This window comes from Saimiri boliviensis, chromosome 10 (assembly GCF_048565385.1).
Source record: "Saimiri boliviensis isolate mSaiBol1 chromosome 10, mSaiBol1.pri, whole genome shotgun sequence".
Lineage (NCBI taxonomy): Eukaryota > Metazoa > Chordata > Mammalia > Primates > Cebidae > Saimiri > Saimiri boliviensis.
Genome location: NC_133458.1, coordinates 95473879 through 95500483, shown reverse-complemented (window position 1 = coordinate 95500483; position 26605 = coordinate 95473879). Strand labels below are relative to the sequence as shown.

General features: G+C 40.3%; 1 protein-coding gene across 2 annotated transcripts in view; it reads left to right on the top strand.

The window, feature by feature from the left end:
* CPVL (carboxypeptidase vitellogenic like) overlaps positions 1-26605 on the top strand; it is a 202148-nt gene that overhangs the window by 149686 nt on the left and 25857 nt on the right. For both annotated transcript variants that reach the window (XM_074379889.1, XM_074379888.1), the window contains one exon: positions 15956-16138. In XM_074379889.1, the coding sequence (XP_074235990.1) occupies positions 15956-16138 (183 nt within the window). The remainder of the gene's footprint in view (positions 1-15955; positions 16139-26605) is intronic.

Genomic DNA, 26605 nt, shown 5'->3' with positions numbered 1-26605 from the left:
GTCAGGAAATGGTAAATATAAAGTTACATTTCCCTGTCACTTATCATTCTACAGCTCATTAAATTTCACCTAATTGCATCTTCAGGATTCAGGATGTTAACGTTTTTCAGCTTTACTACCAGACTGAAATCTTAACACCCGGGTCATTAGAGTTTTATTTACTTATCCCAGGCTATCAAAAGATCTTCCTTTAGGAATGGCAAGTTCCTGAGTAATGGATGTGACTTAGAAGTCTGAAACGCAAATATTCCAGTAAATCTAACTCATTTTATTAGTCATTATAATTGCTCGTAGCATTTTCCATCGTAACATTTTTTTGATGGCAAAATGTTGATGATAATGGTGGCCAGGAAGCTAGATTTGATAAATGGCTAGCATAGCAAGAAACATTTAACACTTAAACGAGGCTAATTCTTCAAATGTTAGACTTTAAGCTTCTATCAAACCATGATGGAAAAAGTCTAACTTTGTTGACTGAGCTTTATGTGAGCACATTTTTCCCCGAGTCCTTTGAAGACAATGAAGGGAATGCTAGTATCATTCCATGAAAACCTTGTGGGAGGAGGGAGTAGCTCCCAGTGAAGCATGACTTCTGCAGAGAGGGAAGCTAACTCTAGGACATTTATTTTATGTACCTAGAGTCTATAGATACGCATCTGCCACCTTATAGTCAAGTAAAAATAAGGTACCTTCAGAAACCAATTTACACTTCAGAGTTCCTGGTAAGTTCCTTTTACCAGTATCAGTTACAATCCAAAAGCAAGAGTGGAATTGATTTTTTTTAATGAGGCATACTTCTGGGCTTTTTTGATTTTTAAGCATTTCAGTGAATAAAGGAAAAAGAGAATACCTAAAAATTATGAAATGGGTTTTGATCCACCCAAACCTGCCATGCTTTCGACATCTTTTCTTGTTTGTACTTTGTTTATGTCAGTTGAGATGTTCACATGATAACCAGTGTGTGCTTGGATTTTCTCTTCATTCTTTCATTAAGCCATTTAATAAGAGGTGGTTTAAGTTGTTTAGCTTGGTGCACACCACTATCATGCCGTAGGGATTTATTTCGTTGTTGTTTGAAAGTGTCTCATGCTTAAAACATTCGAAAGTATACTTGCGATTGGTAGAATTTAATCTAGAGTTACTCAAATATGGCAAGGTGAGGGTGGTTCTGAGAGAAAGATAATAAATGACAATACCATTTGGTATGCAGATTCCAGAAATCTAAAGGCAGTAAGCTAGGACATGTGTATTTAAGTTCATTTGCTGTGAAACCCAACTGGTATGAAACACAGGGGATTACATCAGTTGACTTTACTGAGAAAAGATAAATTGAGAAAGTTTTCTAGATACAATTCGTAGTGTCTGCTGTGCAGTAAATGCCACATGCTGTAGTGGCTACTCAGTCTTTATTTCTTGTGTGATAGTATAACGGGAGGAGATGCAAAAAGTCAGCATAGATGTTGTAAAAGATTGGGCCGCTGGGAATCATTGGGAATCGAAAGCAGTTGCCCAACATCGTCCAAAAAAAGTGTGAAAAGATATAGGAAAAGTTTAATTTTTTAATTTAAAACAAAAAGAAATCACTCTGTCACCGGGCTGGAGTGCAATGGTGTGATCTCAGCTCACTGCAAACTCCACCTCCCAGGTTCAAGCGATTCTCATGCCTCAGCCTCCCAAGTAGCTGGGATTACAGATGCCTGCCACCACGCCTGGTTAATTTTTATATTTTTTATTAAAGGTAGGATTTCACCATATTGGCTAGGCTGGTCTTGAACAACTGACTTCAGGTGATCTGCCCACCTAGGCCTCCCAAAGTGCTGGGACTAGAGGCATGAGCCACCATACCTGGCCTGTTGATGTTTAATGTACAGATTGGTCCCGGGGGGGCTGATCTGATCTGTATGTCATGGTCCCACATCAGATGGTCTAGAGCCAGAACGGAAAGCCAATGCTTTTGTCTTTGTTTTTGTAGATGTCATCAGCATCAGCATCATCATGATTTGAGTCTGTTTGCCAAACAGTCTGATTCCAGGATCTGTGCTCTTTCTATTCCAGTTTCCTCTTCTTTCATGTGACAGTAGATGACTTAATTCTGTGACAGTTGGCCCTGGTCTGTTATCAGAAAGAGAAAGCCACATCGTCACACTTCCCACTGCTGACAGAAGCCCCAGTCATATGTTCTGGGCTCCTCTTAGGGCATTTTCGTTGGATTTGCGTGGTCTGTGTTGTTGAAGTCGTCTAAGCAACCACACTCTTACCATGAGTCAGTCTGTGGCATCTACTTCCTTAAGGCTATTACTGTTGTCGTTCGCAAGACTTGTCACTGGGTAATGAGCAACGCGGCAGCACAGGATTACACGTAAAAGCAGGAACCTTTTGCTCTGGGCAGAAGCTTCTGACAGCCTCCGTCATGATTTCTGGCTTTCCTCTCTGCTCTTTTCACTCTGAAGATGCATGTCTGTTTCTTCAGCCTTCTGACAGTCCCCATATTTGTTACAGTGATTTGCACGTTCCTTCTAGGCCTGTTTGACATTCTCTGGAAAGAAAAGGGAAAAGGATGCTTTATTCTCCCAACAGGGGATGGTTGTGTTTTTGGAAGAAAAAAACACCAAAAAACCTAATTGCAAGGTAATGGGGTGGCTTTGATGAATAGCACCATTGAGAGCATGGGGCAGAAAGTCTTGCACCTGACTGATACCAGCTTTTCCTGTGTAGATAAAACATAAGGAGCACAGAGCACAGACTTTAAAAAAAAAAAAAAAAAAAAAAAAAAAAAAAAAAGATAAAGAAAAGCAAGCTGTGTAACCAGGCACTTGCCTTCTTTTGTGAGGAGATCAACCGGGTTGGAAACCTTCCACTAACTTTGCTATCTGCCAGGGAGGGGGTGTGGGAATTGATAACAACAGGTGGGAATCAGACTCCTGGTAGCAGGTTTTCCGGTTCTTTGGATGCCTGCCTACTGCTGTCGCTCTCGGCCCTCTTCTAAGAGAAAGGCAAAGTAAACTTTATTCAAACTGGAATTTTCTTAAGCTGGAGAGCAAGTTTGTTATGGGAGTAGGGAATGCCAGTGGGCCAGCCAGAATCCAAGCAGAGCTGCTCCTCCAGGAAAGCCCTGCTCCCTGACCATGCTAGGGCCTCCCTGTCCACTGTCCATACTCGTTTTGAGAGCTGCTGAGCATCTCTAGGCTAATGGTTTTTGCAGGCCGTTGAGCATTTCTCCTATGACAAAGCTGTCCTGCTGACCCTCAGGACCCCTTTCGCTGGAAAGGATCATTTCCTCCCCAATACTGCATTAGTGAAAGGGAGCCCAGCTTTCTTGTAGTCGTTGTTTTCTCCCTTTCTTCTTAATGTTTGATGTATTCACTCAGTTACTAGTGGTACTGTTATTTTTTTGTTTTGTTTTGTTTCGTTTCAGAGACAGGGTCTCACTGTCGCCCAGACTGGAATGCAGAGTCATAACCATAGCTCACCGCAACCTCGACCTCCTGGGTTCAAAAGACCCTCCCACCTCAGCCTCACTAGTAGCTGGGACTCCAGGAGCATGTTGCTGTGCCTGGCTAATCAAAATTTTAACTTTTTGTAGAGAGAGGGTATTGGTGTGTTGCCCAGACTGGTCTCAAACTCCTGGCCTCAAGTGATCCTCCCACCTCAGCCTCCCACAGTGCTAGGATTAAAAATGTGAGCCAAGGTCCCTGGCCCATTACTATTTTATTTTGTGACAGTGGTAATGTTGGGGAGTGGGGAGCTGGCAGGCAAGCAGGTTTTCCTGTAGTTCCTGCCTACTCCTCTGTGATGATAGATATTGTGAGAGCATCAGCTGCTCCTCCTCCGTGTGAACATAGTTTCCAATTGCCTTAATCCAGCTTCATGAACTGCAGACCGCTCCTCTGAGAGTGGCTGGCCTTGTAAGTTACCGCTGTTATTTGGCAGCTATTGACAAAGACACAAATTTTCTTTCCAGTATATACTAAACCCAAGGTATAGCAGTACTGTCCGACTGAAATGCAATGCAAGGGACATGTGTGCATTTAAATTTTCTAGAAGGCACATGAAAACTTATAAAAGAAACAGGTGAAATCTATTTTAACAATATATTGTTCTTAACACTATATAATGTCATATTAACTTGCAATTGATACTAAGAAATTACTGAAATATTTTACATTCTTTTCCTTGTAGTGAGTCTTCAGAATCCTGTGTGTATCTTAGATGCACATAACAATTTTGACTAGCTACACTGAAGTGCTTATAAGACACTTTATGGAAGAATGTAGGTCAATACCATAGATTTAACTGTCTATAAAGTAAAGCAGTTTTTCTTTGCTCTGCAGGGCTGTTTCTTGTTGGTTGGGTTGTATGCAGATGTGTATTTGTTAATTAAATACATTTATTGATGTGGAAAAAGAAAGAAATTGGGTCCTTGACCCACCGCCTAGTAGGTTAATAACTTTGTCAAGCATATTGCAGTCCTGGAGATGACCCTTAGATATGAACGCGAAGCTGACCTTCTCACAAGCATTCCTCTTCTGGAGAGATCTGTCTAGGAGAGTGGGTGAGGTTGTTCCTGGGACACTTTCAGTTTATTAAAATCCAGTTATTGGGCCAGGGGTGGTGGCTCATGCCTGTCATCCCAGCACTTTGGGAGGCCAAGGCTGGTGAATCACTTGTGGTCAGGAGTTCGAGACTAGCCTAGGCAACGTGGTGAAATCCTGTCTTTACCAAAAATTACAAAAATTAGCCAGGTGTGGTGGCACATACCTGTGGTCCCAGTGACTTGGGAGGCTGAGACCCAAGAATTGCTCGAATCTAGGAGGCAGAGGTTTCAGTGAACCTCTGCATTCCAGCCTGGGTGACGGAGCAAGCCCCTGTTTTTTTTTAAACTAGTTATTGATGACGGTCAGAAGGGATTCTTGAGAGGCAAGGGACTCAGAAAGCAGCCATGAGACAGACCCTGAAACAAGAAGCAGAGTAAAGGACCGACTAGAGTGGGCCCAGGACTTTTATATTCAAGCAAGAGGGCAAGAATTATTCTGGATCACTCTTAAAAGTCATATATGTGTCCTGTTCTAGGTAGGGAACTTTTTCCAAAGATCACTGGGTTGGAATGATGCCTTTCTGGATCCTTTTCAAGTTGGCTTTGCTTGTTCTCCCCTAAAAGCAGCAAAATTATTTAGAGTTAAGTTGCAAGAAAGCAGGAATAATAATAATAATTTTTTTTTTTTTTTTGGCCAAAAGACATTTGTTTAATCGCTGGACACTTACTCAAACTTGTTCCACTTCCATTTTTTTAAATTCATCTTGACAAAACCAGCTGGTAGAGGGTGGTGGGCACGTGGGGGGTGTGTATTCTAAGTTCACTTACTTCTTGTCTTCCCTTTTCCTTAAAACTGAAAGGAAAATCTCTCTCTTTTTAAGAACAACTTGGTTGTAGAAGTGACTGTTGTTTCATTCAGTTTTTCTATGAGTCTTCTTCAAGCAGACTCTGGGGACTTGGACTTCCTGAGTATTACATCCCTAAGACTCGGCAGTCACCAGGAAAAAGGAGGGCCAATAGTAAGTGTGATGGGCAGCTGAGGTCAACGCATCGCCCAAGGACAGATAAGTTTGCCCCCAGTCAGGGACATTTCTTAAATGTTATACTCCTCAGCTGAATTAAAGTCTCCTTCTATAGCTGAGCTTTTGGGAGACCCATGGGAATTACTGTTTGTTGAACTGGATAATAGTGAAATTAATTCTCCTCTGCTCAGGGAAAAGGCACTGGTGGGTCATGCTAATTGCTTCAGTCCGAAAGAACTCCTGGCTACATTAGGGTTTGTAACAGAAGAATGATAAGTAAAATAGCCAGAAGAGGAAGTTTGGCGGGCTGATTTGCAGGAGTTTCATTGATTTAGCATCTGTAGGGAAAACTCCTTTAAAAACGATTTTATTTTTTTGGATTAGTGAACAGGAGAACATTCAAAACTAAGACAGATAGAGGCCAACTGGGAATGCTGTGCAGCCTGGAATAGCTTAGGCTGCTGTTCAATCATTTCCCCAAACAGGAAACCACAGAATGTTAGAGATTAAGGTCACTAGATCACTGGGAAAGAGCATAACTTTGTCTGCAAAGTATTATGATATATTGTAAATGGGCCAAAATATAAGCATAAATCTTTCATCTAAAAATGCAACAACAAAAATCCAGCCTTCTCACAAAAGGCAATTTGCTTTCCTGTTGTGCTGAGATACCAAAGCCACCTTCTGTGGCATTTCTGTAATTTTCCTAATAAGTATGAGCTGTGAGCAGGAAATAAAGAGAAAGTTTTTGTGTTCCCTGCTGGTAACATGTGTGCTTGGGTTTTTTTTGTTTTTGTTTTTTTAATAATAAAACGGATAAAGTTTAGAGCAGTAAGTGGATTTATTTTCAGTCTTATCCTTTCATTCTAGCAACAATGAAAATACACTAAAATCTACATTTATATACATTTCTGTCCCTAATCTCTCAGGCTGTATTAAAAGCACAGTTCTTTTTTTTTTTTTTTTTTTTTTTTTAAACCTTTGATTATCACTGTGGCAACCCCTCACTTACTTGAAGTGAAAATCTCTGAGTTTAGAAAGAGCGGAATCTTTATAGGTGTCTGTAAGCAAACTCTTCTGCGGGTATCTTTGGCTACCACTGTTGGTTGCTTTATATCTGTCTTAAAATTATTTACTCCTCAAAAGCATATTCTATTTAAAATAAGGGTTAATTTAATTCTCATCTGATTCTATTTGTTAGGTCTTCACTAGGAAAACGTTTTCTTGCTGAGTTAAACTCATGAATAAACTGCTAATTTATGCACATCTAGGACCTGAAATTCAATTTATCGTTCGAATTGTTAAAATGACTAGCATTTTAGAAAGGTTTAAGTGAAACTGAGTTTTCTTGGCCCTTCTTCTAAGGAAAACTTAAAGAATGAAAGCGTAAATTTGCCTTTCCTCTTCTGATTATTCACTGTTTTGAAAAGTTAAAAAAAAAAAGAAAGAAAAAGAAAAAGCTGAAGCACTAGGAAGACAGGCGTCACATCTTTCCGTATCTGTTCCTGTGGTATTTTAGTCCCTAGACTCTTCATAAACATGTGTTTGTTGAATAGGCAGTGATCTCATATGAGAAAACTACAAACAAAACACACTGCATACACAGGTGAGCATGTACTGTCTTCTCCAACTCAGACAAAAGGCCACTTCCCTTCCATTTCAGATGGAAGGAACACTCAACCACCTGCAGATCCAGGAAGGAAGTGAAGTAAATGAATAGTGTTGGATTGAGACCTATTGATCTTTCTTTTTTACCCATGACAGAGAAGTGGATACAGAGACTGTTTTTCTCTTCTAAGAAAAACAGTAGCGTAAGCACTGGATAAATGACAACTGGCCTATGCCTGTGTGTGTGAGGGTCCTAGGGCAGGGGTGCAGCTGTGCCGAAGTAACAGCTCTGCAGTGTTAGCTCATTGTGGCTGAGAGGAAATACAGGCCCAGCGTGGTCAGATCTCCCAATACTTAAATGCTGACTGTGTTAGTTCAGGCTGCCATAACATAGTAATATAGACTAAGGGCTTAAAGACAAGAAAAATTTATTTCTTACAGTTTCAGAAGCTGGAAATCTGAGATCAGATTACCGGCATGATTGGTTCTGGTGAGGATCTTCTCCTGGGTTGCAGACTGCTGACTTCTTTCTGTATCCTCACAAGGTGGAAAGAGAGATAGAGAGCTCTCTGGGGTGTCTTTTGTAAGGGCACGAATCCATTCATGAAGGCTCTGCTCTTATTACCTAATCACCCTCCAAAGGCCCCGTCTCCTAATACCGTCACTTTGGCTGTTAGCTTTTCCGCATTTGAGTTTTGGTAGGAGAAAAACATTTGGTCCATAACACTGATATATAACTGAAAAAACAATTACAACACAAACATTGCATAACACAGGCATCTAAACGAATAAACAGTTACAACACCACCATTTGGATTAACCAAATGCATCTGCACGCTGAATGCAAGCCTCACGCAGCCAACTTAAGACCTCTGTACTTCAGTATAGAAACTTTTCATTCTTGATGAAGAGTAACAAAAACATTGGTAAAACCTGCTCTTCAAGTTATAGGAAATCTTTACATCTGGTACCTTCTTTGCCCCTCCTGACGGCTGTGGGTTGTAGCTATTCCACTTTCTAGAGGGGAAAATGAAAGCTCAGAGTGAGTAGATGACTTAGCCAAGATCTCAGTGAGCACAGGCCTTGTGGGGCTGAGGCAGGGCCAGAGGTCAAGACTTCTGAAAGCGTCGGCTACTTTTATAAGCCTCTGCTTTTGGTTCTGTCCGGTTGACGGCCTAGTGCAGTTGCTTACGGAGTTCTAACTCCTACATCCTAAGTCACAATTCTAATCCATAGGTAGCATTTCATTCGGAAATTGCTGTGCCATTATGTACTTTATCATGCTTCAAATGTGGTGATAAGTGATAATAGCTAACATTTTGTACATTCATTCTGTGCTTGGGGTGCTGAGAACTTTGCATGCATTATGTTTCATAAATTCTCCCCATTCATATGTGCTTTTCTTATGCCCATTGTACAGATGAAGAAACTGAGCTCTAGAAGAGCTAACTTGATTAAAATAATACTGCCAGTTAGTGGCAGGGGTCAGATTCAAACTCAGCCATAGAGTTTATGCTCTTAACTATAATCATGTATCCTTCGTTTCAAAGAGTCACACTTAACTTTAGGTGTGCCACTTGCTTGGGAAATTACAAATATAGAATAAACCACCTGTTCAATATGTTCTTACCGGGGTTAGTGACCGTAGTGAGGCAATGTGGAGGAGCACTTAGAAGCACACAGTTTGGGCTCAGGCCGATCTGAACCTGAATTTCCATCACCTGCTGGGTGACCATGGTACACTGGTTTACCTCCCCGCACCTCTGCCTCCTTGTGCCTAAATGGGATAAATAACACCTGCCTTCTGAGGATGCTGTAAAATGCTTAGCACAGTTCCTGCAACATAAGAAAAACAAACCGGGTGTGGTGGCTTATGCCTGTAATCCCAGCACTTTGGGAGGTGGAGGCAGGCAGATCACGAGGTCAGGAGTTCAAGACCAGACTGACCAATATGGTGAAACCCCATCTCTACTAAAAATACAATAGTTAGCTGGGCGTGGTGGCGTGTACCTGTAGTCCCAGCTACTCAAGAGGCTGAGGCAGGAGAATCGCTTGAACCCGGGAGGCAGAAGTTGTAGTAAGCTGAGGTCACACCACCGTACTCCAATCTGGGTGACAGAGCAAGTCTTGCCCTCAAAAAAGCAAAAACAAAAACAAAATTCATTTTAAAAGCTATAGTCTTTACTACACTTTTCTAGCATTTAAGTGTGGGGAAATTCCATGTGATTTTAAATTCCAGGCCTCAAAATTAAAAGTTCCTTTAAAAGAGTAATACATGAATTGATGACTCTGTCAAGGAAAGACTGAGGTGCTATGGCCAATGCGTGTAAATTAGTAGTCAAGGGCGTGTTACTATTTCAAGAGCTTGAATACAGAGAGTTGAGTTTTATCCTGGCTGGATTTCTTCTTACAATCGGCCTTTTTCTGAAAGAGTTATTGACAACCAAGTATTTGTCACACAAGAAAACCATCCCTATATTCTGAAGTCTTATTTAGAAGTGCTTTGTCGAGTCTCTCCAGTCATTATCAGCTGATCAACTTGCTTGGGAAGCAGCAGGAGGACCTAATATTCACTGTTTCAGAGACTGCTGAGAACTTTACATACACGGTCTCATTCGTTCTCATAATAATTCCATGTAGTTCTTAGCATCCTCATGTCTAGGAGGGGGCTGAAGCTGTTGGAAGGTCACCCACTTGTCTACAGTTTCCCCGTTACGGTGTGTTGCCATGTAGTGCACTGGTCTGTGAGTGTATGAGTTTGGATTTCATTGTTTTAGTGACAAAAACATCTCTGGATTCTTGAAGCTTGAAAAAAAAATTGATTGGAAGACAGGATGGAGCTCAGAATTCAGGGAAACACTGAAAAAGTGGGATGAAGAAAGGAGTTGGGAGAAAATTCTAGGGATATAGGAAGCAAAACTAATGAGTAGACCTATGAGTGAACTCTGTCCCTCTGCCCATGATTCAAATTCCAGGGAAAGAGCATTTGAGTGTCTTTACCAGGTCATCTGCTCATCCTTTGCCAGAGAAGGCAGGACACTGTGGTTGACAACTCCCGCCAGGGCTGTATCCACTGAGGGTGTGGGTGACGCAAAGTACAGTTTCCAGGAGAAGGGAGAGTGGACCTGCGCGTGCAAAAGCAGCAGATGGTCACTGTCCAGCACCATACGAAGGCATTAAAGAGCAGAGTCCATACCCTGTCATTGTCTGTCAGTTTTACGGGGTACTAGGTACTGTGCAAGGCCTTGAGACATAGCTCGTACTTGGGAAGCTCCCGTTCTTAAGGCACTGCTGGTATTTCACGGCTGTTTAACAAGGCCACTCCCCACCAAATGTGAGTAATGCCCTCGCACACATCTTGTCCGTAGAGCCAAAATAAAAGGTGACTAAGAGAAGTCACCAGGGCCAGACAAACAGAACAAGATGGTTTCTGAACCAGAGATGTGAACTGTGTCTCATAGGCAACTAACCCTAAGTTTCCAGCAGCTTTTGTTAGCATTAAATAGTTAGCTGTAGGGAGTCAATAAATACTTGGTTTGAAGGAACTTAGCTCTTCAGAAAAAATTTTAGGGAGAAGGGTAGAAGTCAGGATCCAGGACTCATTCTGGTGCCTCACAGGGTCACAGTTTCCATTACCACAGGGTGGAGACAGGCAGTGGAACACTACCTGACCTCGCGAGGCAGCGCGAGAATAAAGCTCTGTGTATATGAAAGCGTGTTGAAAAGCAGAGAAGAATTAATTAAAATGCTTTTCTCATCTCTGCCTTTTGACTAAGAGAAGCAGATGCATGTAATCCAAGTTACCCAATGCCGTCTCGTGTAAATGCTTGAATTCTGGAATGAGTTTTTAAATATTGTCTATGAACTAAAGTTAAGCTCTTTACCTAGTTGTCATGAAAAAAAATGAGAGCTGGTATGGTAGCATTTGAATTCTTACAAATTGCTTCCCCAAAAGACTCATCTTTTGCCAAACTGAGGAACCCAATCTCATAGCGTTATTCTAAAACCATTCTAGGCTGGGTGTGGTGGCTCATACCTGTAATCCCAGCACTTTGGGATGCCCAAGGCAGGTGGGTCACTTGAGCCCAGGATTTCGAGACCAGCCTTGGCAACATGCTTATGACCTGTCTCTACCAAAAACATGAAAAATATCCAGTCTCATAACCTAGTCTCAAATACATAAATACATTAAATTAAAGAATTATTTTTTAAAAAACAATGAGAACACATGGACACATTGGGGGGCCAATACATACTGGGGCCTGTGAGGGGTGTGGGGGGCGGGGAGGGAGAGCACCAGGAAGAATAGCTAATGGTTGCTGGGCTTAATACCTGGGTGATGGGATGATCTGTGCAGCAAACCACCATGGCACATGTTTAGCTACGTAACAAACCTGCACATATACCCCCGAACTTAAAAGTTGACAAAAAATAAAAAGTATTCTATGACCAGGTGTGGTGGCTCATGCCTGTAATCCCAGCACTTTGGGAGGCTGAGGTGGGCAGATGGTCTGAGCCCAGAAGTTCAAGACCACCCTGGGCAACATGGCAAAACCTCGTCTCTACAAAATATACAAAAAAAAAAAAAAAAAAAAAAAGCCAGGTGTAATGGTGTGCACCTGTAGTTCCAGCTACTCAGAAGGCTGAGATGGGAGGATGGCTTGAGCCCAGGGGGTGGAAGTTGCAGTGAGCCAGGATTTTACCATTTTTCTCCGGGCAACATAGTGAGACTCTGTATCTTAAAAAATAATTGGAAAAAAAATGTAATTACATTTGCCCAAAAAAAAAAAAAAACAAAAACAAAAACCAAACTCCTAGGAAATAGCCCATCTAAAATCAACCACAACTCAAATACCTTAACTGTATTAACTGTATTTTGATTTGCTCTTTCCTCTGGTTTGAAGCATTTTTAAATGTGATAATTAGAGTACAAACAAGTGAAGTCCCAGTTTTTCACTGATTTTTTCCTAAGATAAGCATTTTTCTGTGGCATTGCATAACCGTCAATGTCAATAAGTTAAGCAGCCAGCCCTCTTAGGAGTAAAAGAAGTCTCTAAAAGCAGTGCCTTTGCTCCTTACCGGAGGCCTGCAGCTGACCAGAAAGGAAAGTGAGGAAATGCATGTTGAGGGCGCTGCCATATCGCTGGAAGCCAAGTCCCACTGTTCCTTGTTTTGTTCCAATCACTCTTGACAAGGGAAGTGTAGCTAAAAGCTGCATTCATCTCTGTCTGCTCCGTGCTGTCTTTAGATCTTGCTGCTTAAAATACTAGCAAGCCTCAGGGTTAGTTTTGCTCCAGAGTGTCTCAGTTTTAGCACTGAAAGTCTTGCTGGGGCAACCCTTGTCCAGAGCAAACTGGAACAGTTGGTCACCATACCAGGGGAGAAGTGGGATGAGTATACCGACATATTTGGCCAACCTGTCCCTGTCAGAGCTAAGGTCCTGCCCTGGAACTTCTCTATCAGGATGTGAGTAGCCAGCGTGTGCCCTTGGGCTTCGGGGCCACCACTATGCCATCCCCACCTGCTTTTTTTGCTCAGGCACTGGGCCCTGGGCTATCTCACCCACTCATCCAGCCTAGAGGCACCTAACTGGGATATTCCTGTAGGGGCTCCTGAGAGTAAATGTGACGTTCAGGTAAAAATAAGAGCTCTGGAATTTTGAAAAATTTATTTATTTAACTTTAGGTGCATACTATATCTGGCATTTCTCCCCACGTTATCCCTCCCCTTCCTCCCCACCCCCTGCTGTCCCCCCCAACTGCCCCCAGTGTGTGATGCTCCCCTCCCTGAGTCCACGTGTTCTCGTTGTTCAACACCCAGCTATGAGTGAGAACATGCGGTATTTGGCTTTCTGTTCTTGTGTCAGTTTGCTGAGAATGATGGTTTCCAGATTCATCCAAGTCCCTACAAAGGACACAAACTCATCATTTTTTGTGGCTGTGTAGTATTCCATGGTGTATATGTACCACATTTTCTTTGTCCAGTCTATCATTGATGGGCATTTGGGTTGCTTCCAGGTCTTTGCTGTTGTACTCAGGGCTGCAGTGAACATATATGTGCATGTGTCTTTATAGCAGAACGATTTATAGTTCTTTGGGTATATGCCCAGTAATGGGATTGCTGGGTCAAGTGGAATTTCTATTTCTAGATCCCACAGTTGGTAGGAGTGTAAATTAGTTCAACCACTGTGGAAGACAGTGTGGTGATTTCTCAAGGATTGTCTCAGCCCCAAATCTCCTCAAACTTCAGCAAAGTCTCAGGATACAAAATCAATGTGCAGAAATCACAAGCATTCCTATATACCAATAACAGACAAACAGAGAGCCAAATCAAGAGCGAACTTCCATTCACAATTGCTACAAAGAGAATAAAATACCTAGGAATACAACTAACAAAGGAGACAATGGAATTTTTATGTTTAATGCTGGCCTGCCCCGTCAGCTTTTGAAATCACTTCTTATGCTCATTAATCTGATTTCTTTTCTGTTGCATTTGACTTCTGTGCCCTTCAGAAATAAAAAATAGTTTCCATGCTTCGCAAAGGAAGGATTTCCATTTGTGCTCACAAGTAGACCTACACATGACCTGTGCGCGATTGTGCGGTTCAGCTCTTCACTGCTTTGTTGGTCCGGAGAGTTGGTGCTCTCATTATGGTGAGACTTGAATAACAAGAGAACTCAGGGATGGTCCTCATTCCACTTCAGTTTAACATGTAATGTAATGCTGTACAGAGAAACTTGTTTTTGCTGTATCATGGGGACTCTGCTATTGTCTCTTAAGGATGCAAAAAGAAATCACATTGATTTCAAAATAGAGTAATGATTATCAGTAAAGAAAGCAGTGCGAGACGTGAGAGATGCAGGCTGCATATACTGGTCATGGGAAGTAAAACTAAACGGATGCACTATGAATTTGCTGATTGATCAGCATCTTTACACTGAATTCTAGAAGAAGAATCACTTTATGCATGATGATCTTTGCTAATCAGCCATAATCAGGTGTTCCTAGAAGGGTGAAGTAATTAAGCCTTGTTCACTGGTACCGATCGTATATAATTGTTTCCATACTGTTGGCCAAAACAACTATAGGAGGGTTTCCAAAGGCCATAAGTACTCAAGGTCTTTGAGGTAATTTCTCTGTATAAACAATGCAAATATTTTATTGCTGGAGTTCAGTACAAATTTTTAAACAGGCTTTAAATCTATCAGGATTTTCCTGTGGGTTTCTGCTTAGGAGAGTGGGGGTGGTGATGGTGACTGAGTAACATGAAAGGCCCCGTTTTCCTGCAGTGGGGGCCCAGGGCTCTTTCATCTTAGTCTGACTGCTGTCCCACTGCTGCTTGAGGATTTGGAGTGTGTAAAAGTCCTGTGCTTTTTAATTATGTTTGAGCCTTTTAAGAAGCCCGCGCCATAAAGGGAGAGACGGAAACATATGCAGTGAAATATTTTATATCCAATTTGAGGATTCAACCGAAGGTCTCTGCTTGGGCCAAATCAGAGCCTTCAAATAGATCAAAGGTAGCACAGAGTTGAGGCCGATCTCTTTGCTGGAGGTAGAGTGGCAATACTTTATGATAATTAATATCATGTTAGCTGCATGAAAATCACACAAGAAAAGTAGAAAAAAGGAGGGCATATTCCTCAGATTTTCACCATCTAAATAAATTACTAACTTTTTTCAAAATTGCATTTCATATATGTGAATGTGTACACTGATTTTTATAGTTATCATTGTGATATAGGTTATATTGGACTTTCAGCTTTCATATTTAACATTGTGTGATAAGCATTTCCCACACTGCATCATGATTCAATGAAACATTTTTAAACGGTATTACAGTGTCCTACAGAACTCTTGTACTGCTGTGCATTTACCTACTCAGTTATAGGACTTTTAGATTGTGTTTGAGTTTTTCATGATAAGACTCAATGAATATATATAATTTTAAAAACTTTCTCTGGACCCGTTTTCCTAGAATATATTCTGCAAGTTGAAAGTGCTGGGACAAGAAATTTCCCATTAGTTCCACAACTTTAGCAGAACTGGGTATTATCTGAATTCTTTTTTCAAGTGGAATTGAGAATTGTTTTAGGGTTAAAGACAAGAGTTGCCTCAGTGTTGTTTTTCCTTTGATAACCATCAGTTTGACATACACACAAAATTGTATTCTAGGAAGAAAGAACATTCCTCTCTGTTGACAAGTAGCTATCATATATTTTAAAAGTAAGTTTTGCAAGTGGCATGGCAGGCGTAGTTGCTTCCAATAAGAAACAAGTTTGAGGTACCTGATTCTCTGCTGCTGCTGCTGCTGCTGCAAAAAATTATACTTGCCATAGAAATCAATGTGGGAGAGGAGAACATTATGGATTAGCAATACCCAAGAGAATGCCCGGATTGCTATTGACTGCAGTGCCTGAAGTTGAAGTTAATTAAATGCAGACTTCATGAAAATCCCAGGGTGTAGTATTCCTTAGTTCCACTAAAATGTAACCACAGTCTTCCTTCTCAGCATAGCCATAAATCCAAGTAAAACTGTATGTATGTATCACCGGGTGATACAACAGTAATGTTTTTGAACCAAGAGAGTCCTTTGTGCAGATTACTATGAAGAATGCAATGGTAGAGATAAGGCTTGAGTTTATTTCAGATTGTTGTTTTTATGGCTAACTAGAAGAAAATCTCAGAGAGATTCGTGTCTCCTTTTCTCCCTTGCTAGATCACTACACCTAGCTCAATTCATGAGCTTCACCTCCTGAATCTTGCATTTGCTGATGACTTGATTTCATTTCAGGTTCTGATCTACAATGGCCAACTGGACATTGTTGTGCCAGCCGCTCTGATAGAGCGCTCCTTGATGGGCATGGACTGGAAAGGATCCCAGGAATACAAGGAGGCAGAAAGAAAAGTTTGGAAGATCTTTAAATCTGATAATGAAGTGGCTGGTTACATCCGGCAAGTGGGTGACTTCCATCAGGTAGGAAGATGCTTGGGGGCGGGCAGGTTGTAGAAATGGGAGAGTGGGATTGAAAAGAAAGCCTGAATGCCAGTAAGACATGGCTGACCTTAAGCAAAGCCATGAAACAGCCAACATGTGTCTTCTGTGGCCCTATTTCCCACAGAGAAGAGTGGTCTGAGATCATACATACATAGGACTAAATATAAAACCAGAGAAAAAAATTTAGGTGTTGTTTAAGAGGTAAGGAGACAATTCATTAAAAAGACAGTATTCAGTCCAAAGAGGCAAGTCATTAATGAGAGAATTGCAGTCTATTTGGGGAGAGAGGTTGACAAATTATAAGAGGAAGTTTTAATACAATTTCATTTGGCAAATGTATGATCATATTTTTATATTATACATGGAGCCTCAGGACAAAATCTCTCTAGCTGATACCCTAGTGCAGCCTCCATTTTGGGGTCAGACGTTACTCTCCTCATCTTCCTTTCTTGCCATGTTCTCTTCAAGTTTTGGAATCATACTTATGCTGGCTTCATAAATTAAGTTGGGAAGTATTTCCTCTTTCTATTGTTGGAAACAGTATCTTTTTAATAAGTGTTAGAGAATTTATTGGTGAAGCCATCTGGGTATGGAGATTTCCTTGAGGGAAGGGTTTTGTCTTTGTTGATATATAGTAAGTGTATATATTTATAGAATACATGTAATATTTTGATAAGTGCATTTAATGTTAATGATAAATCAGGGTATTTAGGATATATGTCACCTCAAACATGTATCATTTTGTTATATTGGGAATATTTCAAATCTCTTCTAGCTGTTTTGAAATATGCAATATGTTGTTGTTAATTATAGTCACTCTACTGTACTATTGAACACAAGAATTCCTTCTAGCTAACTGTTTGCACCTATTAACCAATCTCTCTTCATCTTCCCACCCATCCCCACTTCCCAGCCTCTGGCAACTATCATTCTATTTTCTGCCTCTATGAAATCAACTTTTAAGCTCCCACATATGAGTGAGAAATACAGTATTTGTCTTTCCATGCCTGGCTTATTTCATTTAACATAATGACCTCCAGTTCCATCCATGTCACTGCATGTGATAGGATTTTGTTCTTTTTTATGGCTTAATAATATTCCATTGTGTGTATATGCCACATTTTAAAATCCATTCATCTGTTGATGAATACTTAGGGTGACTTCATGTCATGGCTATTGTAAATAGTGCTGTAATAAACATGGGGTGCAGATATTCCTTTGATATACTGATTTATTTTCCTTTAAATACCAAGTAGAGGAATTGCTGCAGTGTACGGTAGTTCCATTTGTAGTTTCTTGAGAAACATCCATATTATTTTCCATAATGGCCATACTCATTTACATTCCCACTTAATAGTGTATGAGTTTCTTTTCTCTGCATCCTCATCAGCATCTGCTGCTTTTTGTCTTCTTGGTAATAGCCTTTCTAACTCCAATGAGATGATACCTCTTTGTGGTTTTAATTTGCATTTCCTTGGTGATTAGTGCTGCTGGGCATTTTTCCATATGCCTGTCCAGCACTTGTGTGTCTCCTTTTGAGAAATGTCTATTAAGATCCTTTTCTCACTTTTTAATAGTATTATTTGTATTTTGTGTTCTTCAGTTGCTTGAATTCCTTGTATCTTCTGGATATTTGTCTTTTGTCAGATGGATACTTGGCAGATGCTTTCTCCCATTCACTCTTCACTCTATTGTTCCTTTTGCTATGTAGAAACTTTTTAGTTTAATGTAGACCCATTTGTCTATTTTTTGTTTTGTTGCCTTTGCTTTTGGGGTCTTGGCCATAAAAGTTTTACCTACACCAGTGTCCTCAAGTATTTCCCCTGTTTTCTTATAGCGGTTTTATTATTTTAGGTCTTATGTTTAAGTCTTTAATCCATTTTGAGCTTATTTTACATGTATATGGTGAAAGATAGGGGTTTAGTTTTTGAGCTTATTTTTCATGTATATGGTGAGAGATAGGGGTTTAGTTTCATTGTTCTGCATGTGGATCCCAGTTTACCCAGCACCATTCATTGAAGAGGGTGTCCTTTCCCCAGTATATGTTCTTGTCAGCTTTGTCAAAGATTATTTGGCTATAAATACATGGATTTATTTCTGGGTTTCCCATTCTGTGCCACTGGTCTATGTGCCTGTTTTTATACTAATACCTTGCTGTTTTGGTTATTATTGATTTGTAGTATATTTTGAAATCAGGTAGTGTGATGCCTCCAGCTTTGTTATTTTTGCTCAGTATTGCTTTGACTATATGGGGTCTTTTGTGGTCCATAAGAATTTTAGAACTTTTTTTCTATTTCTGTGACAAACGCCATTGGTATTTTAATAGTTATGCATTGAATCTGTAGATTGCTTTAGTCAGTATGATCATTTAACAATATTAATTTTTCCAATCCATGAGCATGAGGTGTCTTTCCATTTGTTTGTGTCCTCTTCAATTTCTTACATCTGTGTTTTATCGTTTTCCTTGTAGAGATCTTTCACCTCCTTGATTAAATTTATTTTAAGATTGATTATTTATTTTGTAGCTATCATAAATGAGATTGCTTTCTTGATTTCTTTCTTAACTAGTTCATTATTGGTATATACAAATGCTAGTGATTTTTCCATGTTGATTTGTATCCTACAACTTTATTGAATCCATTTATGAGTTCTAAAAGGTTTTTGGTGGAGTCTTTAGGTTTTTGTATATAAAACAGCCAAATCATGAATGGAATTCCATTCACAGTTGTTACAAAGAGAATTAAATACCTTGGAATACAACTTTCAAGGGATGTGAAGGACCTCTTCAAGGAGATCTACAAACCACTGCTCAAGGAAATAAGAGAGGGCACAAACAGATGAAAAAACATTCACTGGTCATGGTTAGGAAGAATTGATACTGTGAAATTGGTCATATTGCCCAAAGTAATCTGCAGATTAAATGCTATCCCCAACAAGCTACCGTTGACTTTCTTCACAGAGTTGGAAGAAAACACCTTAAATTTCATATGGGACCACCAAAAAGCCCACATAGCCAAGACAATTCTAAGCAAAAACCAAAACAAAACAGAAAAACAAAGCTGGAAACATCACACTACCTGACTTCAAACTATACTGCAAGGCTAGGGTAACCAAAACAGCATGGTACTGGCACCTAAACAGATCTATAGACCAATGGAACAGGACAGAGGTCTCAGAAATAATGCCACACACCTAAAACCATCTAATCATTGGCAGACCTGACAAAAACAAGCAATGGGGAAAGGATTTCTTATATAATAAATGGTTTTGGGAAAACTGGCTAGCCATATGCAGAAAGCTGAAACTCGCTCCCTTCCTTACACCTTATACAAAAATTAACTCAAGATGGATTAAAGATGTAAACATAAGACCTAAAACCATAAAAACCCTAGAAGAAAACCTAGGCAGTAAAATTCAGGCATGGGCAAAGGCTTTATGACTCAAATATCAAAAGCAATGACAACAAAAGCCAAAATAGACAAATGGGATCCACTTAAACTAAAGAACTTCTGCACAGCAAAAGAAACTATCATCAGAGTGAACAGGCAACCTACAGAATGGGCGAAAAATTTTGCAGTCTACCCATCTGACAATAGGCTAATATCCAGAATCTAAATTTACAGGAAAAAAACAACCTCATCAAAAAGTGGGCAAAGGATAGGAATAGACACTTCTGAAAAGGAGACATTTATGCAGGCAACAAACATGAAAAAAAGCTGATTATCACTGGTCATTAGAGAAGTGCAAATTAAAACCACATTGAGATACCATCTCATACCAGTTAGAATGGCGATCATTAAAAAGTCAGGAGGCAACAGATGCTGGTGAGGATGTGGAGAAATAGGAACGTTTTTACACTGTTGATGGGAGTGTAAATTAGTTCAACTATTGTGGAAGACAGTGTGGCAATTCCTCAAGGATGTAGAACTAAAAAGACCATTTGACCCCGCAATCCCATTACTGGGTATATACCCAAAAAATTATAAATCATTCTATTATAAAGACACATGCACACATATGTTATTGCAGCACTGTTCACAATAGCAAAGACTTGGCACCAACTGAAATGCCCATTAATAATAGATTGGATAAAGAAAATGTGGCACATATACATCAAGGAATACTATGCAGCCATAAAAAGGATGAGTTTATGTCCTTTGCAGGGACATGAATGATGCTGGAAACCATCATCCTCAGCAAACCGTTGCAAGAACAGAAAACCCAACACCCTATGTTCTCACTCATAAGTGGGAGTTAAACAATGAGAACCCATGGATATGGGGAGGGGAACATCATGTACTGGGGTCTGTTGGGGGGTGGCAGGGGTGGGGTTAGGAGAGGGATAGCACTAGGAGATATACCTAATGTAGATGACAGGGTGATGGGTGCAGCCAACTACCATGGCATATGTATACCTATGTAACAAAACTGCATGTTCTGCACATGTATCCCACAACTTAAAATACAATTTTAAAAAGAAAGGGAAAACAGAAAAAGTATTTGGAAAAAAAGAAGAGATCATGTCATCTGCAAAGAGAACAGTTTGACTTGTTATTTTTCAGTATGGATGCCTTTTGTTTCTTTTTCTTACTCTATTGCTCTGGCTAGCTTCTGGTATTATTTTGACAAAGAATGGTGAAAGGGGACATTCGTATCTTGTTCCAATTCTTAGAGGAAATGCTTTCAACTTTTCCCTATTTGGTATGATGATGTTTGTCATATATGGCCTTTATTATGTTGAGGTATGTTCCTTCTATGCCTGATTTGTTGACAGTTTTTATCATGAAAGGATGTTGGATTTTATCAAATATTCTTCTTAATCTATTGAGATTAACTTACAGTTTTTGTCTTTTATTCTGTTGATGTGATGTGTCATGGTTATTGATTTGCATATATTGAACCATCCTTGCATTTCTGGGATAAATTCCACTTGATTATGGTGTATTATCTTCTTGATGTGTTGTTGGATTCTGTTTGCTAATATTTTGTTGAGGACTTTTACATCTATATTCATTAAGGAGATTGGCCTGTAGTTTTCTTTTTGTGTATGACCTTATCTGGTTTTGGTATTCAGATGATAGCCGTGTAGAATAAATTAGAAAAAAATTCCCTCCTTTTTAATTTTAAAGAATTAATTTGAAAAGAATTTGTATTCACTCTTCCATATAAGTTTGGTAGAATTTGGCAGAAAAGCCATTCAGTCCTGTACTTTATTTTGTTGGGAGAATTTTTATTACTGATTCAATCTCATTATTCTTGATTGGTCTGTTTAAGTTTTTTATATCTTCCTGGTTCAATTTTGGTCAGCTGTATATGTCCAAAAATGTATCCATTCCCCTAGGTTTTCTAGTTTGTTAGGCTAAAGTTGTCCATAATAGTCTGATGATCCTTTGTATTTCTGTGGTATCAGTTGTAATGTCTCCTTTTTCATTTCTGATTTTATTGATTTGGGTTTTCTCTTTTTTCTTGATTAGTCTAACCTAGTCTACTTTATTGATTTTATTTATCTTTTTTAAAAACATGCTTTTTGTTTCACTGATTCATTGTACTTCTTTTTAAGTTCTATTTCATTTAGTTCTGCTCTGATTTTTATTATTTCTTTTGTTACAATTTTGGATTTAGAACAAAAGAAATTAGGTTTGGTTTGTTCTTGCTTTTCTATTTTTTTAAAGATGCACCTTTAGGTGTGTATATAATTTCTTTCTACTTTTTTGATGGAGGTATTTATTACTGTAAACTTCCATCTTAACACCACTTTTGCTGTATCCTATAGGTTATGGTATTTTGCATCTCTCTTGTCATTTGTTTAAAGAAATTTTTAAATTTTCTTCTTCACTTCTTAATTGATTCCATGGTCATTCAGGAGTATGTTTTTAATTTTCATGTATTTGTACAGTTTCCAAAGTTTTCCTTGGTATTGATTTCTAGTTTAATTCCATTGTAGTCTTAGAAGGTACTTGATATGATTCTGATTATTTTACATTTGTTGAGACTTGTTTAATGGCATAACAAATGATCTCTCCTGGAGATTGTTTCATGTGCTGATGAGAAAAAAGTACATTATGCAGCTGTTGGATAATATGTTCTGTAAATGTCTGTTCTATTTTGTCTAAAGTGCAGTTTAAATCTGATGTTTTTTGCTTATTTTTCTGTCTAGATCATGGACAGTTTTGAGACTGTTTGTTGAAGTCCTCAACTATTATTGTATTGGAGCCTATCTCTCCTTTAGATTTAATACTATTCGCTTTATATATTTGGGTGCTCCAGTCTTGGCTGCATATATTTAATATAATTGGAGTGGTTATATCCATTTGCTAAGTTGACAACTTTTTCTCTTTTTACAGTTTTTATACTGAAATCTATTTTATCTGACATAAGTATGGCTGCTCCTCACTTTTGGTTTCTGTTTACATGGAGTATCATTTTTTATTCCTTTATTTCAGTCTCTGTGTGTCTTTGCAGCTGATATGAGTTTCTTGTAGGTAGCTGATACGGTTTGGAGATTTGTCCCTTCGAAGTCTCCTGATGAAATGTGATTTCCAGTATTGGGGATGGGGCCTGGTGGGAGGTGATTAGATGATGAGGAAGATGCCTCATGAATGGCTTTGCATCAGCCCCTTGGTGACAAGTGAGTTTTCACTCAGTTAGTTCATGTGAGACCTGGTTATTTAACAGTGTCTGGGACCTCTTCCTCTCTCTCTCGTTTCTGCTCTTGTCATGTGAAACATGTGCTTCCACTTTGCCTTCTGCCATAATTGTAAGCCTCCTGAAGTCCTCATCAGAATCTGAGGAAATGTTGGTGCCATGTTTGTATAGCCTACAGAATTGTGAGCTGATTAAACCTCTTTATAAATTGCCTAACCTTAGGTATGTTTTTATTGTGATGAAGGAATGGCCTAACACAGTAGCATGGAGTTAGATCACGGTTGTTGTTTTTTTTTTTTTAATCCATTCAGCCAGTTTATGTATTTTAAGTGGAGAATTTAATCCATTTGCATTCATGGTTATTATTGATTGATGAGAACTTATTTCTGCCATTTTGTTCATTGTTTTCTGGTTGTTTTGTATATCCTTTATTCCCCTCTTCTTCTCTTATTACTTATCATTGTAGTTTAACAGTTTTCTATAGCGGTAACAGTTGAATCTTCTCTCATTCTCATTTGTGAGAAGCCAGTGAGTTTATATGTTCATGTTTTCTTGAGAGCTCATTTGGAGGTTCTAGCAGGGGGAGCACAGCTACTCGTATACCCTTGGCTGAAGACCGGTCCTCCTCTATTGGGGATGGGCGTCCTCTTTGACTGAGCGCACAGGTTCGGGAAGGATGCACATGGAGCAGTGAGGGAGGAAGGGGACACCCGCCTAGCCAGCCAGATCAGCCAAATCAACCCTGGCGATCAGTGGGGTGACAGATGTCACAACCAGATCGCCCTCACATCCATGTTCATGTTTTCTTGATGGTAGGTATCGTCCTTTCACTTCCAGACATAGGACTCCCTTAAACATTTCTTGTAGGGCCAGTCCAACTGGGAATGAATTTCCTCACTTTTTGTTTGTCTCGCAAAGACTTTCTTTGTCCTTTTTTGAAGGATGGCTGTTCTAGGTATAGTAATCTTGGTTGTCAGTTTTGTTCTTTCAGCATTTGGAATATATCATTCAGTGCTTTGAATGTATCTTCTCATTTTCTCCTGCCCTATAAGTTTCTGATGAGAAAACTGTTAATCTGATGGGGATTTCCTTATACGTGCCTTGACAATTTTCTCTTGCGGATATTGGAATTCTTTCTTTGACTTTTGACAGTCTCACTGTAATATGCCTTGGAGAAGACATTTTTGGATTGAATCCATTTAGAGATTATTGAGCTTCCTATTCTGGATGCCTATATCTCTTGCAAGACTTGGGAAGTTTTCGGCTGTAATGTCACTAAGTAAGCTTTCTATGCCTTTGCTTGTCTCTTATTCTCCTGAAACACTCAAAATGTGAGTATTTGCTTGCCTGCTTTATGGTGTTTCATATGTCATGTAGGCTTTCTTTGTTCTTTATTAATCTTTATATATATATGTACTTTTTTATGTGAGTTACTTCAAAAGACCTTTCTTCTAGTTCAAAAAGTATTTATTCTGCCTGATCTAGTCTAGTATTGAAACTCTTGATTATATTTTTTGTTTCATTCATCGAATTATTCAGTTACAGAATTTGATTGATTCTTTTTTATGATATATCTTTTATGAATTTCTCATTCTGATTATGAACTGTTTTTCTGATTTCTTTGTCTTATTTATCTATGTTACCTTGTATCTCACTGAGCTTCTTTAATAACACCATTTTGAAATCTTTTCCAGAAATGTCGTAGATTTTTCACTGAAATCTGTTGCTAGAGAGTTATTGTTTCTTTACACATGTCACATTTCCTTGCTTTTTCATGTTTGTGTGTTTTTACATTGATAACTGTGAATCTGGTGTAACAGTCCCTTCCGATTTTTTGAATTGACTCTTGTAGAAAAGATGTTTTCCTACAGTTGTATCTATAGTGTTGGTTGTATAGTGCACTTCAGTTTTGATTTTTGGTGGACACAGTAATGTAGTCTTCAGATGACTTCTTCAGCTATAGTCAGTGTCAGTGGTATCTTTGAGTTCCTCACTGGGTTAGGCTGTGGTTGTTAGTGGATGCTGTAGTGAGGCTTTGCTATAGATTGGGACACCAGGTAGGACGGTTATTTGGCATTAGTGATTGTGGCAACAGACTGAGCATGCTGTTTCTTGGGTTACCAGTTGGCTTCTGTGGGGTAGAAGCAGGTCTGAGTGGGCTGATCCTTGGGCCTTCATATTATTTGGCTGTGTCCCCACCCAAATCTCATCTTGAATTGTAGGTCCCATAATCCCCATGTCATGGGAGGGACCCCGTGGGTGGTAATTGAATCATGGGGGCAAGTCTTTCCCCTGCAGTTCTCGTGATAGTGAATAAGTCTCGTGAGATCTGATGGTTTTATAAAGAGGAGTTCCTCTACACAAGCTCTCTTGCCTGCTTCCATGTGAGATGGGCCTTTGCTTCTCCTTTGTCTGCACACCATGATTGTGAGGCCTCCCCAGCCATATGGAACTGTGAGTCCATTAAACCTCTTTCCTTTATAAGTTATCCAGTCTTGGGTGTATCTTTAATAGCACCATAAGAATAGACCAATACAGGCCTCCAGGTGGCTTACTGAAGTGTTGGCAGTGGCAGTAGTGGGTCAGGCTGGCAAGTGGATCGCTCAACTGCTGGGCAGTGTGTGTGGTGTCCTCAATGGCAATAGCAGCAGTGGGCACTAGCATTGATGGTAGCAAACTGGGTGGGCCAGTCCCGTAGCCCCAAGGTTGGGCATATGCAGGTGAGTGCTAGTGGAGGTGATGGCAGCAGACCATCCTCAGGTCCCTGGACATCCTCATGTCCCTGGAAGGGATGTATGGGCTCCAGCATTGGTGGGCAAGGTATACTGATCTCTAGACCTCTGGCTAATTGCACATATGCACTGGCAGGCTGTGGAGGCCTGTTTTTAGCACCCCCAGGTGTGGATGAGCAAGGCAGGCCTATTCCCAGGCCTCTGAACAGTGCCCACAGGCAGTGGTGAGGGTGGTGCCAGGCGAGCTGGAGCTGTCCTCAGGCCCCTCAGTGGTGTGTGCATACAAAGGCAGTGGCAGGCAGGGCTGATCAATTTCTAGGCTCCCAGACAATATGCACAGGCACTAGCATCCTGTGTGGACCCATCTTCAGTTCCATGGAAGGTGTGTATGCATGCCAATGTCAGTGGATGGGGTAGATCAATCCCCAGACTCCTGGACATTGTGTATGGGCACAGGCGAAGGCAGTGCTGGATGAGGCAGGCCTGTGCTCAGGCCCTTAGATGGCACATAGGGGTGGTACCTGTGGCAGTGTGTGGATTGGATCAATCCTCAGGCCTTTGAATGGCACACTAGGATGCCAGTGGTAGTAGCAGCGGGTGTCTTTAGGTACTCTGATGGTGCATGTGGGTACCAGTGCCAGTGGAGGTGGCAGATTGATCTTCTGGTTCCCAGATGACGTGTGTTGGAACTGGCAGTGGTGGCAGTCAGGCAGACCTGTTTTTAGACTTCCTAATGGTATGTGTAAGCACCAGCTGTGGCAGGCAGACCAGAATGATCTCTAGGACCTTGGATGGTGCCCTTGGGCCAAGAGACAGGCTGGATGGGCCTGTCCTCAGGTCCTGGGACATTGTCTGGATGAGCCAGTTCCCAGACCCCCTTAAGATATGTGCAGGTGTGCCGCAGCCCTGCTGCTGGAGGATAAGGATTTGATGTCAGTGGCAACAGCCTCAGGCAGGCAGCTCTCAGGCTGTAGAGAGTGCATGCTTTGGCTCCCTTAATCCCTAGGGCAGCCTCCCTAGTGTGCTTCACTATCCATTTCTTGGGGCATAAGACATTGCATGAGGTAAA